The 12,147-nt window shown below is 47.6% G+C and overlaps 1 protein-coding gene across 1 annotated transcript in view; it reads left to right on the top strand.

The window, feature by feature from the left end:
* LOC147048455 (uncharacterized) overlaps positions 1–11,563 on the top strand; it is a 29,514-nt gene extending 17,951 nt beyond the window's left edge. Inside the window, exons 17-61 of the mRNA XM_085925460.1 lie at positions 320–373; positions 524–577; positions 673–726; positions 802–855; positions 922–975; positions 1,046–1,090; positions 2,205–2,258; positions 2,331–2,375; positions 2,606–2,659; positions 2,750–2,803; positions 3,109–3,162; positions 3,795–3,848; positions 4,283–4,336; positions 4,421–4,465; positions 4,637–4,681; positions 4,769–4,822; positions 5,161–5,214; positions 5,409–5,462; positions 5,538–5,591; positions 5,795–5,848; positions 5,925–6,032; positions 6,100–6,153; positions 6,273–6,380; positions 6,458–6,511; positions 6,620–6,673; positions 6,761–6,817; positions 6,889–6,942; positions 7,024–7,077; positions 7,146–7,199; positions 7,281–7,334; positions 7,402–7,509; positions 7,572–7,679; positions 7,744–7,851; positions 7,925–7,978; positions 8,055–8,117; positions 8,183–8,236; positions 8,362–8,397; positions 8,494–8,511; positions 8,596–8,631; positions 8,716–8,742; positions 8,823–8,873; positions 8,958–9,126; positions 9,274–9,383; positions 9,450–9,671; positions 9,744–11,563. Of these exons, the coding sequence (XP_085781586.1) occupies positions 320–373; positions 524–577; positions 673–726; positions 802–855; positions 922–975; positions 1,046–1,090; positions 2,205–2,258; positions 2,331–2,375; positions 2,606–2,659; positions 2,750–2,803; positions 3,109–3,162; positions 3,795–3,848; positions 4,283–4,336; positions 4,421–4,465; positions 4,637–4,681; positions 4,769–4,822; positions 5,161–5,214; positions 5,409–5,462; positions 5,538–5,591; positions 5,795–5,848; positions 5,925–6,032; positions 6,100–6,153; positions 6,273–6,380; positions 6,458–6,511; positions 6,620–6,673; positions 6,761–6,817; positions 6,889–6,942; positions 7,024–7,077; positions 7,146–7,199; positions 7,281–7,334; positions 7,402–7,509; positions 7,572–7,679; positions 7,744–7,851; positions 7,925–7,978; positions 8,055–8,117; positions 8,183–8,236; positions 8,362–8,397; positions 8,494–8,511; positions 8,596–8,631; positions 8,716–8,742; positions 8,823–8,873; positions 8,958–9,126; positions 9,274–9,383; positions 9,450–9,671; positions 9,744–9,890 (3,006 nt within the window). The 3' untranslated portion in view covers positions 9,891–11,563. The remainder of the gene's footprint in view (positions 1–319; positions 374–523; positions 578–672; positions 727–801; positions 856–921; positions 976–1,045; positions 1,091–2,204; positions 2,259–2,330; positions 2,376–2,605; positions 2,660–2,749; positions 2,804–3,108; positions 3,163–3,794; positions 3,849–4,282; positions 4,337–4,420; positions 4,466–4,636; positions 4,682–4,768; positions 4,823–5,160; positions 5,215–5,408; positions 5,463–5,537; positions 5,592–5,794; positions 5,849–5,924; positions 6,033–6,099; positions 6,154–6,272; positions 6,381–6,457; positions 6,512–6,619; positions 6,674–6,760; positions 6,818–6,888; positions 6,943–7,023; positions 7,078–7,145; positions 7,200–7,280; positions 7,335–7,401; positions 7,510–7,571; positions 7,680–7,743; positions 7,852–7,924; positions 7,979–8,054; positions 8,118–8,182; positions 8,237–8,361; positions 8,398–8,493; positions 8,512–8,595; positions 8,632–8,715; positions 8,743–8,822; positions 8,874–8,957; positions 9,127–9,273; positions 9,384–9,449; positions 9,672–9,743) is intronic.
* The last annotated feature ends 584 nt before the right edge of the window (positions 11,564–12,147 follow it).

The raw sequence follows: 12,147 nt of genomic DNA on the forward strand, positions 1-12,147 counted from the left end.
ATACAATTATACGCTTTTTAGTCATAACGAGAAACCATAAGTGGCGTGTGGCCCGCCACCAAAATGACTTTGACACCCCTTGCTCCAAACAAACAGTAACCAAAACATCTTTGGTGCCACGGGCATGTCATTTGGTTAAAGCTGTGTCTTAGTACGTGACTGAAAGAAGCCACTTATGAGATTAAGGTTCGAATGGCAGACGAATCGATGACGCAGAAAGGCCATAGACGCCATGTGACTGTTTTGCTAGAAAAGCAGTCAGAAGCACAAAATGTCACTTTGGTTCTGAATGTCATCTCGCTTCTCTCCGTCTCGTCAGGGTGACATCGGGCTTCCCGGCGAGCAAGGCGAGATAGGCTTCAAAGGAGACAAGGCGAGTCTTCCATCTTGCTCATTTGTGCTTTATTGTCAAGCGCTAATCGTGAGAATCCTTTCGCCACGCCGTCTAGTGGCCAAGCAAAAAACCCTGCGTCGTATTTCATTGTTTTGAGCGGCTGCTCTTTGTGTTTTTTTTTCTCAACAGGGCAACCAGGGCGCTCCAGGACCACCTGGCCCCCGTGGGAAACCAGGACCACAGGTTTGGATTACTATCCCACTCTGTATTCACAACCCGATCGGCCAGTCCGACATCTTCGAGGGAGAGTTTTGAAGTTGCTTTCTGTCTTTTTCCAGGGCAGTCTGGGCGACAAAGGTCCCGACGGCGCAGCAGGACCGTTAGGCCTCGAGGTGCGTCTTTGTCGTTTGTCTAGTTGTGACCGTTACCAAAGCAGAGTTCTGATCCGGCTGAATTGGCCTCGATAGGGTTTCCCCGGCGACATGGGACCACCGGGAGAGAATGGCCTTGAAGGACCAAAGGTGAGAAAGACCATCATGAATATCGAATGATTTTATGTCAACACGCTTGTTTCTTTCCGCACAAAGGGAAAACTGGGCACCAGGGGCTTACCGGGCCCGCAGGGCTTACCTGGCTTGGAGGTAAGCCTCGTTAGCAACGACGCTTTTCAAAAGCGATTCGCAGCCAACGACAAAAATGATCTTTTTCCAGGGAGACGAGGGCCCGATCGGACCTCCGGGACCGACGGGACTCGAGGTGAGTTGTCACTCTTTGTATTTTTACTTTGGTCAACGTTTTGTAATATTGTCCTGTTCTTTTGGAATCGGTTCCGGTATTTCTGGCCTAATGGTCGTTTTGGGCCATCGGTCAGATAATTCAAGAGTGAATCGCCTCGCTCTTTGGTTTTATGACATCACATCATCATATATTGTCCAACCAGTTGCAAAAACATACCGTCATCCTCTCTTATATACTCTAAAGTCAATTTCAAAAGCTTCCGATCCCCTGTTCTGGACACAAGGGGGTGATAACTTTCACTACTTTGTTGACTGTGGACATTTATAGCCAGCATAATAAAGTGAAGGGATGTTGGTGGATAAGCGAAAGAAGACTGCCGAGTGCTGTTAAAAAAATGCCTCGCTTGCATTTTCCCCCGAGTCCGCTGCTTTGATGATCCCAGATGGGTTCGTTTTGTTTTTTTTGCTCCTTTTGACATCCTGAGTTTTTCACTCAGGCTGCATCCCGGCCTCCTTTGTGAGGGCGGAAGCGGCGGTCCAATCGAGTGATCTCTGTCCAGGTGGCACAAGTCCCACTTCTCCACCTCGAGACGAGACCCTTTGGGCATTTATTCGATATCCTTCATATGCGGCCCAGCATCCATCTACAAATACTGAACATAGAATAAATCTTCCTAATCACTAAGACAGTCATTCTATCAGTTCATTGAATCGTCTTACTAACGAGGACAAAGTGTGTCCTATTATCAAATAAACGGCCCACAACGAGTAATTTATGACACCAAGTCTTTTTTTTTTTTTATTGACTATGTGCTGGGAGGGGGTGAATTAAATGTGTCATGACATGAGAGCGGCTAACCGCGCCGGAATCCAACCCCCCTCCCTGAGTCATTTCATTCAGAGGAGTTACGGCTGATAAAAAAGCACTTAGTTCCCCTCTTAAGTTTAGGAATGATTGTCAAGAACATAACAGTCGGCAAAAAAAACAAAAGAGCGAGACGGGAGCGCGTCACCTGGTCGGACGGCAACATCTGCCGACTCACCGCAAGCTGTCGGTGCCCGCCGGTGATTCAGCTTTTGTGTTTATGCCTAGCCGGAATGTGCCGAGACGCTTAATGTTGTGTCCCGTTTAGGGTCGACTGGGCAGAAAAGGATTCCCCGGGAAGGTCGGGCCTGAAGGAGTCAAGGTGTGAACTTTTGCCAAAAGTTTTCAACGAGTCTTTGCACGTATTTAACAGAGAGTTTTGCTTTTTGTGCAGGGAGAAACTGGCATCATGGGAAAAGTTGGCTCCATGGGAGAAAGAGTAGGAAACTGCCTGACGACACCTCGTTCATCTTTAACCCGATTGGCCGTTCGCTTAACTCGAAACTAAACATTCAGCAAAAACAATGAAATGTTGTGTATTTAAAACACACACATGTCCGTTTAGCCTAATGCTAACAAACAATGCAAAAACGCCATAGACGGGCTCATGAAATGAACATTGATTGATATCAATGACCTATTCTGACTCTTTTCATGTGTGGATTTCAGGGCTTGGTGGGTTTCATCGGACCCGTGGGCGAGGTGGGAATGGCAGGAGAGAAGGTAAGTTTCCATGTGGATTGCTAGAACGCCGCTCTTCACAAAGGCGGCTTTCCCCATCTAGACCTGAACGCCGTGCTTTTGTGTTCTTAGGGCGACCGAGGCACGATGGGTCTTCCCGGACCACCTGGAGAGAAAGGCTCAGATGTAAGTCACCATTTTGTAGGGGGACATACTGCCCAAAGGGGACCCTCACTTAAAACGCCAGGGCTATTCCCATGGGAATAGGAGAGCGACCTTGATGTTTTTGATGAGGAAGTGGGAAGACATTGGAGCGTGGCGTCTCAGATCCGCTTGTTGGAAAACCCAAACAAGCGTGACTGATCACTTCCAATGACTTTGCCTCATGGCTTCTATTCACGTCAGCAGGAAGCGGGATGACGGCCGACCGTGGAGAAGGGAATTTCAACAGCTAGCTTGCGAGCTAACAGGCTTTGTCAATTTGTGTGCAGGGTCACACAGGGACACCGGGGGAGACCGGGCCTTCAGGACCACCAGGAAGACCAGTAAGGCGTCACACGTTTGATCATTGTATTGATGCTCAAATATATCAAGCCAATTGTGACATTAAATGCAGTTTGAACATAAACGCCACTCCTAAATAGAGAAAAAAAGTGAAAGAAAATCAATAAACAGCTTTCCATGGTGTGGTTCCATCTCAGTTTGATCTCCAGTCACAAGTGGATCAGAACCAAAGACCTGCTAATAGCAGTAAAGCTTCGCAGGAAATTGCCTTTTCCATTTCTTTCGTGACGCTGCGCAGCCAAACGTGACCGGACGACCTCCCGCTGAACCCCCGTGACCCTCCTGTCACTCCAAATACAAACACCTACAAGCAATTAGAAGCCCCCTACCACCCCCAAGCCGTCATCAACGTGGCCTTGGCTCGGGCCGAGTCGCAGCGGGCGAGCGTCGGCCGCGACGGGAGGTCGCAGAGCCACCAAAGCAAATATAAACACTCAGCGGGGGGGCGGCCGTTTAATTGCCATGAGTGACACATCTAACGACAAACCTCGCTACTCCCCCGCCTCCCCTTTGTCCCTCGGGGTCAACATGCAGGGGGGGTCTCTGTGCTGTCGGTGTCAACCTTTGTTTTGCCTTTCTTCCGCTTATTCTGCTTTTTTCTTTTGTCTTTCAGGGACCCCCTGGGGCGGCAGGGCCCGCAGGTAGCAGAGGAACCAAAGGCTTGCGGGTACGCTGTCAGCTTTTTATTGAAAAGAAAAAGAAAAAAAAAACGGCTGCACTCGCCCCTTTTCGTCTACAGTCAGGCTCGCAATTCTCACGAGCGCGTCACATGCCAAAAACGACGACTACACGATGTAAATGGCGATGAGTGATGGATTCCCCTCGTGCGCGCCGCTCGGCACGCGCCCAGCGGCGCACACGTACAAGCTACTGTAGTCGACCCGCGTTTTGCAGTCATGTGGGAATTCGAACCACAGAGTGAGACCCGAGACGATCGTTTGTCATCTGCAAAACCCTTTCCAGTCTGACAGAAGCACAAATCCTTTTTGCTAAAGAGCATGGAGCTGTTGATAACCACCCAGGGCCAAAAAACGGACACCTCCGACTACGTTACAGCGACATCTACTGGTGCAGTGACAGACGCGCGTGCTGTGTTTTCAGGGCGCAGCGGGGCCCGACGGTCCAACGGGAGAGAGGGGGTCAGAGGGCAAGAAGGTAAAAGCAGATCTTAGTTAGACGGCTCCAAGGCTAAGGAGGAGGGGTAGTCGTAAATTATGTTTTCTTTCACCGCCGCCGCAGGGTCCGGACGGTCCTCCCGGAAAGATTGGCTTCCCCGGCCCCCAGGTGAGACGGCACCCCATTTTTAATTGCTGCCTGAATGATGTTCCTCGGGGGAATGAAAAGTGATTTGGAATACATGTGCAGATTCATTTCTGCCTATTACAGAACAAAAAAAAAAACTTTCAACTCACCTCGTTGGAAAATTATGTTTGACTTTTTGTTGACTTCCTCCAGGGTAAAATCGGGGAGTCGGGGGAAAGCGGGCCTAAAGGTTTTCCTGTGAGTTTCCACAATTCCATCCCTGGCGCTTGTGAGACTCGTCAAATGTCGGAAACCTGGAAATCATTTTTGCCCTTCTGTCCCCAGGGTATCCAAGGCCCGTCGGGGTCACCGGGTGACAAGGGAATCGCAGGCGAGCAGGTAGGCGGTGCATCGCCATCTTCAACCACTTATTGTTGCACTTTGATTTCACCCTCCAAAATGTCGTGTTAAAGGCGCTCGTAAGTCATTGTGCGTTTCCTCTCCTTTTTAGGACCATATTTACTGACTTTATTGGATTTTCCTTGGCAGCAAACTGCCTCCTTCACCTTCTGTTGTGCGCTTTTAGTTCAGAACTTACTTTACAGCTGAGAAGGATTTTATTGGCGAAAAAACAAAAACATTACTACAGTCAAGGCTCCCTGCAGACTAGCAAAAAAGAGTAATTGCCTTTCCAAAATTAAATTGTTTTTTTTTTTTTTTGTCCTTCTCATCCACAGGGACCACCTGGGCCGCCGGGAACTTTGGGACTGTTGGGTGAAATCGGTCAAAAGGTGAGAGCGGTCACGCTCTACGACGTTTGATCCAGTCGAGTTCTATAAAAGTCACGTAAATGTTCACTTCAGCGCTTTGATATTTGTAGTAACAAGCTTAGTTTATACAAAGTGACAAAGCCAAACCTTGTCCGAAAAATAAGCAACTTTCCACCACAGTGTGTAACAATCTTTATTCCATGTCCGGCCATCAGGGACCTCCGGGTAGCTTGGGCGAACCAGGAGTGCCGGGCGAACCCGGTGATAAGGTAACATTGGGCAGATATGTTTTGCTTTCATTGTCTGAATTTTACCCCCTAAAAATATTTATGTGTGCTTGACAGGGTGCCATCGGTGCGGATGGGAACATAGGCGAGCAGGGCCTCACGGGCCCTCGGGTATGTTTGTCGGCACCAACTCGCATTTAAAGAGCTTTGAAAAATGTAGCTCCTCCTTCCACATTTCTCAAAACCATCCCAACATACTTCCATTATTTCTTCAGAATTTCACTCAGACATAATCATTGGCTGCAAACGATTTTGCGGCCCGCCACTTTGAGAAGCGCCGCTTTAACGTGTCTTCATGTGTCATGTGTGAATAGGGCGAGTCGGGTTTGGAGGGGGAGGCTGGTCCCGCTGGTCCCGATGGAACTAAGGTGACTGCGGCAGAAAAGCTCAATCGCATTTATATTTTGGTGCAGATGATGAGATTGGTGTGTGCATTCATGCTAGGGTGAAAAAGGCGACATGGGCCAGGAGGGCGACAACGGTGAAAAGGGCGAAACGGGTTTAAAGGGAAAGGAAGGCCCGCCCGGCAGTCCTGGAATCCCCGGTGTCAGAGTAAGAGCGCTTCAAATTCACCCAACGTCTTTAAAATCCACCTCATGCTTTGACTCTTCTTTTTCAGGGCCAAGAGGGTAAATGTGGCAAAATTGGAGAAAGAGGCAAACTTGGGCCAAAGGTTAGTCGTCATCTTGCCACATTTAGAAAAAATCTCCAATTTGATGGCAAAGAGAGCTGAAAAACGAAAGTTATTCACATTGCAAAACACACAAAAACCATTGCTGCACTGTATTTTAGGGCGCCAAAGGTCACCAAGGTCACCTCGGGGAGACGGGGACAGCGGGCAAGATGGGACCGCAGGGCAGCGTCGGGCCCAAAGGCTCCAGAGGGACCATCGGGCACGTGGTAACGTCCACGTCTCGTGTCACATTGCGTCACTGCAAAAATAAATCAGATATCTTACTCTGGACATTTTTTTTTAGGGAGCTCCAGGCCGAATGGGTCAACAAGGGGAAACGGGCCTTTCGGGTTATGAGGTGCGCTCCGTGAAAATATACTTTTTTTTGTCTCCAAATGATTAGCCACATTAAATTGGACTTGGGCACTTCCATTCGCTTCTCAGAACTATCTGTTTGTCATTGCAGGGCCATCAGGGACGGTCTGGCCCGATGGGTCGTCCGGGACCAAAAGGTGAAAAGGTACAGCTCAAGTTATTGTTCATCTTCCGTCTGCTACGCGGTGTCGTGTCGCTGAGCATTTTGTCTGTCCGTTTTGCGCGCAACCAGGGCGAGCAGGGGGATGACGGCAAAATCGAGGGTCCTCCCGGTCCTCAGGGTGATATCGTAAGTCGCGTTTGACGCCAACGGCAAATTGGACGCCTTTTTTTACTGACCAACCCGCATCGTTCTCGCAGGGTCCTCCGGGCGACAGGGGAGAGAGGGGTGAATCGGGCGACCCGGGCTACAAAGTAAGACGACTCCTTCAAGTCCAGGGTGGTGGGGCGTCGTCTTCACTGTCAACCTCCAACAGGCGGGCATTCTTTCCACAGGGTCAAGTCGGCGTGGACGGAGAACGAGGCCGAGCCGGCGCTCCCGGACTTTCTGTGAGTGCGGCGCCACACGTTTGACTCTTTGTGACTCCTGAACTTAACAAGTCAACCATTACATGCAGGGACATCCTGGACCGCGAGGCACTCAAGGACCCAAAGGGGCCAAAGGAGATCAAGTAAGACGAGAGTCATGCTTGAATGATTCGAACATTTTTCTCATTATCCCAAAACTCATCAAAACTCTTTCTGCTATTAAGGGTCAAAAAGGCAAAAGGGGTCAGGCGGGAGCCAAAGGAGCCCGAGGAACGGAGGTGAGTCAAATGCACACCGACCTCAAAAGTGTCAAAAGCAGTAAAAGCAACATCTCGTCTTCTGCAGGGGCTAGCCGGTCCGATCGGGCCCAGAGGCGTGGTGGGCAGAGAGGGACAGGAAGGAGCGCCCGGGATGGACGGAACGCCAGGAAAGGACGGAAGCAAAGGCCCGCCGGTAAGAACCGGATTTTGCTTTTTCAAGATGAGAGATCGTCCAATCATCGGAATCGTGTGCAGGGGGAGCATGGAAGCGACGGCGAGACCGGCCTCCCGGGGAAAGCCGGCTCTCGTGGCAAAACCGGGGTGACGGGACTGCCGGGAGATCAAGGGACCTTTGGACCAAAAGTAAGATCCGCTTTGCCTTCAAACTAGACACCGCCTCCACAACTTGAGGATTTGATTACTCCAGGGGGAGCGAGGTCTTCGCGGACCGAGCGGACCTCCTGGGAAAAGAGGCTTTCGGGGTGGAATGGGACTTCCGGGGACACGGGGAGATGCCGGAGCCAAAGGACAACCCGTGAGTGGCACTCAGAGACGACTCATTAGTGACCGCTAACCCGTGCTAACAATAATGCTGACTCATCCTTCAGGGTGATGTCGGTGAATCTGGCTTTCCTGGAATTCTTGGAGTTTTTGGTCCAAAGGTATGAGGGGAAAAAAAAAAAAAACTTTTAGTCCAGAACTGTTCATATAACGTGCATGTTTTGTGGCTGTTTTCAGGGACCTCCAGGAGACTTTGGGCCAAAGGGCATACGAGGGCCAAAGGGGCCACAAGGCGACATGGTGGGAAGATGATCCGCCGCTGTCTTTGTTTTCCTTTGCTCTAACGCCGTCTGTCTCTCAATCAGGGCCGAGGCGGAATGGTGGGCCCCGTGGGAATTATTGGCCCCAGTGGAAGCGCAGTATGTACCACACTTGCATCCTGAGAGAACCTAATGACAATTCTTAAGCGAACCACTCCTGTTTTTTTCCTAAACATAAGACAATTTATATGGAAAATGTTGATGGCTGTGATGATTGTTTTCAGGGCCCCAGAGGAGAAAAAGGCAACCGAGGCGCCATGGTAATTATTATTTGGATGGAACAAAACAAAACAAAAACCAGTGTGTTATAAAACATTGTTTAACTTTTTTGTGTGTATCCTGTCCTCTGCCACCAGGGAGTCCAAGGACCTCAGGTATGTTCTGCGTGCTTTTTATCTTCTTGGTAGTGATTTGAATGATGAAGGCTCACCTCGCATGTATGTTTTTGTCCCACTCAGGGAGCTCCCGGACCTCGCGGACGCCGTGGCCCACCGGTAAGATTGATTTTTTTTTTTTCCACTTGAATTCACCTGAATCCTTTTTGTGCTCATTCTTTGTGTCCTTTTGCTTCATCCTAGGGTCCTATGCGTGTCCCTCCATCATTTGTAAGATTATTTTGCCTGATAGTGATATCATGTTCACAGATAAGAACTCATAACAACTTTTATTCCCCCCCCCCCATCAGAAAGAGGATGGTCTTTTGTATATGGATTCACACAGCCAGCTCAGGAATGAGGTTCGTGACTAACGTCCACGACGATACTGCTCACATCCATTTCGGCCTATCCGGCATGAGGGCTTGCTGTATCTTTGTCATTAGAATAAGCTAGTGATGGACCTGCCCATGCTGGACCAGGGTGCAGAGATCTTCAAGACCCTCCACTACCTCACAAACCTGATTCAGAGCCTGAAGAATCCACTGGGCACCAGGGACAATCCTGCCCGCATCTGCAGGGACCTGCACAGCTGTGAACAAAAGCTAAATGATGGTATGGAAACTGTTCATTCAAACGATCAAAGTGTTCAGCCAAACCATATGAAAATGCCATAACAGGCGAACAAAATTAGCTTAGCTCATTTTGCCAACCGTTCTAGCCCTGTGCTACCGCTAACCCGAAGCTGCGTCATGATTTCAGGCACTTATTGGATCGACCCTAACCTCGGCTGCACGTCCGACACAATCGAAGTTTCCTGCAACTTTACGGGCGGCGGACAGACCTGTCTGAAACCAATAACCGTGTCCAAGGTATCCAAAACAGAATAACTCGAGTGTTGACACGGCGCTATCGTAAACACGTTTGTTTCTTTGCAGCCGGCGGTCAACGTCGGCCGCGTCCAGATGAACTTCCTCCACCTGCTGAGCGCCGAGGCGGTCCAGCACGTCACCATCCACTGCCTGAACGTCTCCGTCTGGACCACCGCGCAGAATTCGCCGCCTTCCCGACACTCCTCGGTACGCTTCAAGGCGTGGACCGGCGAGATCTTTGAAGCCGAAGGAGAGCTGGAGCCCGATGCGGTGGAAGACTCTTGCTGGGTACGTGGAAATGAATACATTGGGTCAGCGCTAAACATGTTATTTTAACAAAGCCAATGCGTGTGCTGACAGATGAAAGACGGGCGCTGGCACCAGGCCCATTTTGTCTTCCGCTCGCCGGACCCCTCCCTGCTCCCCGTGACCGACGTGATCCGTCTACCCGAGACCGGCCCAGGATCGCATTACCACCTGGAGATCGGACCCGTCTGCTTCACGTGAGGCGGGAAGCGTCATTCGGTGCCACCCAGCCCAGTCCAGCCTTCCCCCCCGCCAACTTTTCATTGAAGGAGAGCAGGCGGGATGGAGCCGGCCGGCCGGGGGAGTTCTTGCACTATTATCCTCTCAATAGCTTCTTCCAGCTCCTCCGTGAAACAAAGAAAAATAGGCCTGCGCCAGCTCTCTGGAACATTTCCAAGCGGAGGACGCCCGGAGGGCCAATTAAGCGGACCGGATTGGAATCATAACTTATTTTTGTATACATTGCGTATATTACTTGATTTGAGTTTGGGCAACAACAAGACGAATCCATTCCGATATCCGAGAGAAAAATATGATCGAATAATGTACATATATGTATTCTTATGATTTTCTTTGATACATGTTTATCTCATTTTCAAGTGCAATAGAAAAGGAGAAGATAATGTTGCAGGTTAAACTGAAATGAGGGGGTGGGCAGTGGGTTTTATTATTTTATTTTGGTGCTCATCTCCTTCCTTCCAATATTATTCATCTATTTTTTGGGGGGTGGGGGCAGTCACAGTTCACAATCCCATTTATATTTATTATTAGTGTGCACTCCAAAAAGGGAGATATTGTAAAAGTCAGTGGTGTGAGAAAAGACTTGTTATAGATGCCACTGATGTGAATATCTGCAGCTTTAGTCATTGAGGGGAAACTATATGTATAAAATATGACAAAAAAAATATATGAACGTTTAGTTTGCTTGTTTTGTTTTTAGTTTTGGGGTCAGTTTGGGATCCTTGTGTCCACACATTTGTTTTTCTTCCATAGTAAATAAATGAAAGGTGCTAATAATTATGCTGTAATTACACCACTCTGCTTGCATATTCTGTTCATAGTGCAGGCTCGCTTGGATTAATTTAAAACAAAATAAAAATCTATATGTAGAGAGAGAGAGAGTGCATCGCCCTAGATTCCATAATTATAGTTTTCAAACGCTCACTCTGTTGGCTGTGAAATGCTCTTAGCAATACAACTCTACGCAGTATCTAGCAAGTATTTTTAATTCCTTTGTCAAAAAAAAAAAAAGAAACTCCCCATGCAGCAGATGTGTATGTCATTGTATGGATCCCCGTCCTTGCTAATTTAATATTATTTAATTGGTGGAGCAGCGAATATCTCTTGTCCACTCTCCTCGCAGAATATCTTTCTATGATTTTATATATATATATCTATATATATATCTATATATATATATATATATATATATATATATATATATAGATATATATATAGATAGATAATATCAGTTGGCCCAACTGGTCTTGGAGTTATATATTTTTTTCTTATGTGTACATTTTGAGGCTCCAGCGAACAAATTTATTGCAGAATACATTTCATTGTTTCTCTATGATAATCCATCATGTACTGTATCAGGTGCTATTCTATTACTTGTGTTTTGAAGGAAGGACAAAATGCCAAATATGTGAAGTGGTTCCTTGTTACTTTGTTTTTTTAGTTGCGTTGTAGACATGAAAGCCTGACATTTTGCAGATGACAACCGGGCAAAAGGTGAATAAGGTTTTCCGTTTTCCTGTGTGAATACAACCAGCTTTTTGGGGGGAATACAGTAGCCTATATATATTAATATTATGAAGTCAAAGTATCTCACGCTGCAAATGTTATTGGTCTCTGCTCTTTACTTGGCGTTCCGTTTGTTCAATAAAAACTTTCAATTTGTGTGTGGCTATTTTAAGTTACTGCTCATCTAAGAAAACTGCAATCTCAGCTAGTAGCAGTCAGTTTTGGTGTTCATTAATTCATTGATTAGTTTATCTTCATTGTCGGGCAGAAACCTCACATGCTGAAATATCTTTTTGCTCTCTTGCAATACCCAATATGGACACTCGAGGTCGCTATTGTTCTTAATAGAGACAGTTCCACTGAAACTTTGTCACCAGAATATATAAAGGCCACGTGACTGGTGATTCAAAGAGGTCCAATATTTTTTGTTTGTTTTGTTTTTAAAGCTTCCACAAACCACCAAGAAATGTTTGTTTTGGCCCATAGCTCGTTGCCAGTATCCACCCAGTTACACGTCGCATTCAATAACGCTCACAAAGTTAAGTTTTCCACAAATATATCTAATAGCCATAAAATGAAGACAAATTGCACCAATATAAATTGCATGTTGTAGTTTAAAATACACAGTGCCATCGTAAATTTGCTTTATTAAATTTAAAATCTCTCTTGCTCTGATGACTCTCGTCGTAGTTTCACAATCTCCGACGTTCCC

Source organism: Syngnathus leptorhynchus, chromosome 12 (genome assembly GCF_054491065.1).
Source record: "Syngnathus leptorhynchus isolate UIUO chromosome 12, UIUO_Slep, whole genome shotgun sequence".
Taxonomy (NCBI): domain Eukaryota; kingdom Metazoa; phylum Chordata; class Actinopteri; order Syngnathiformes; family Syngnathidae; genus Syngnathus; species Syngnathus leptorhynchus.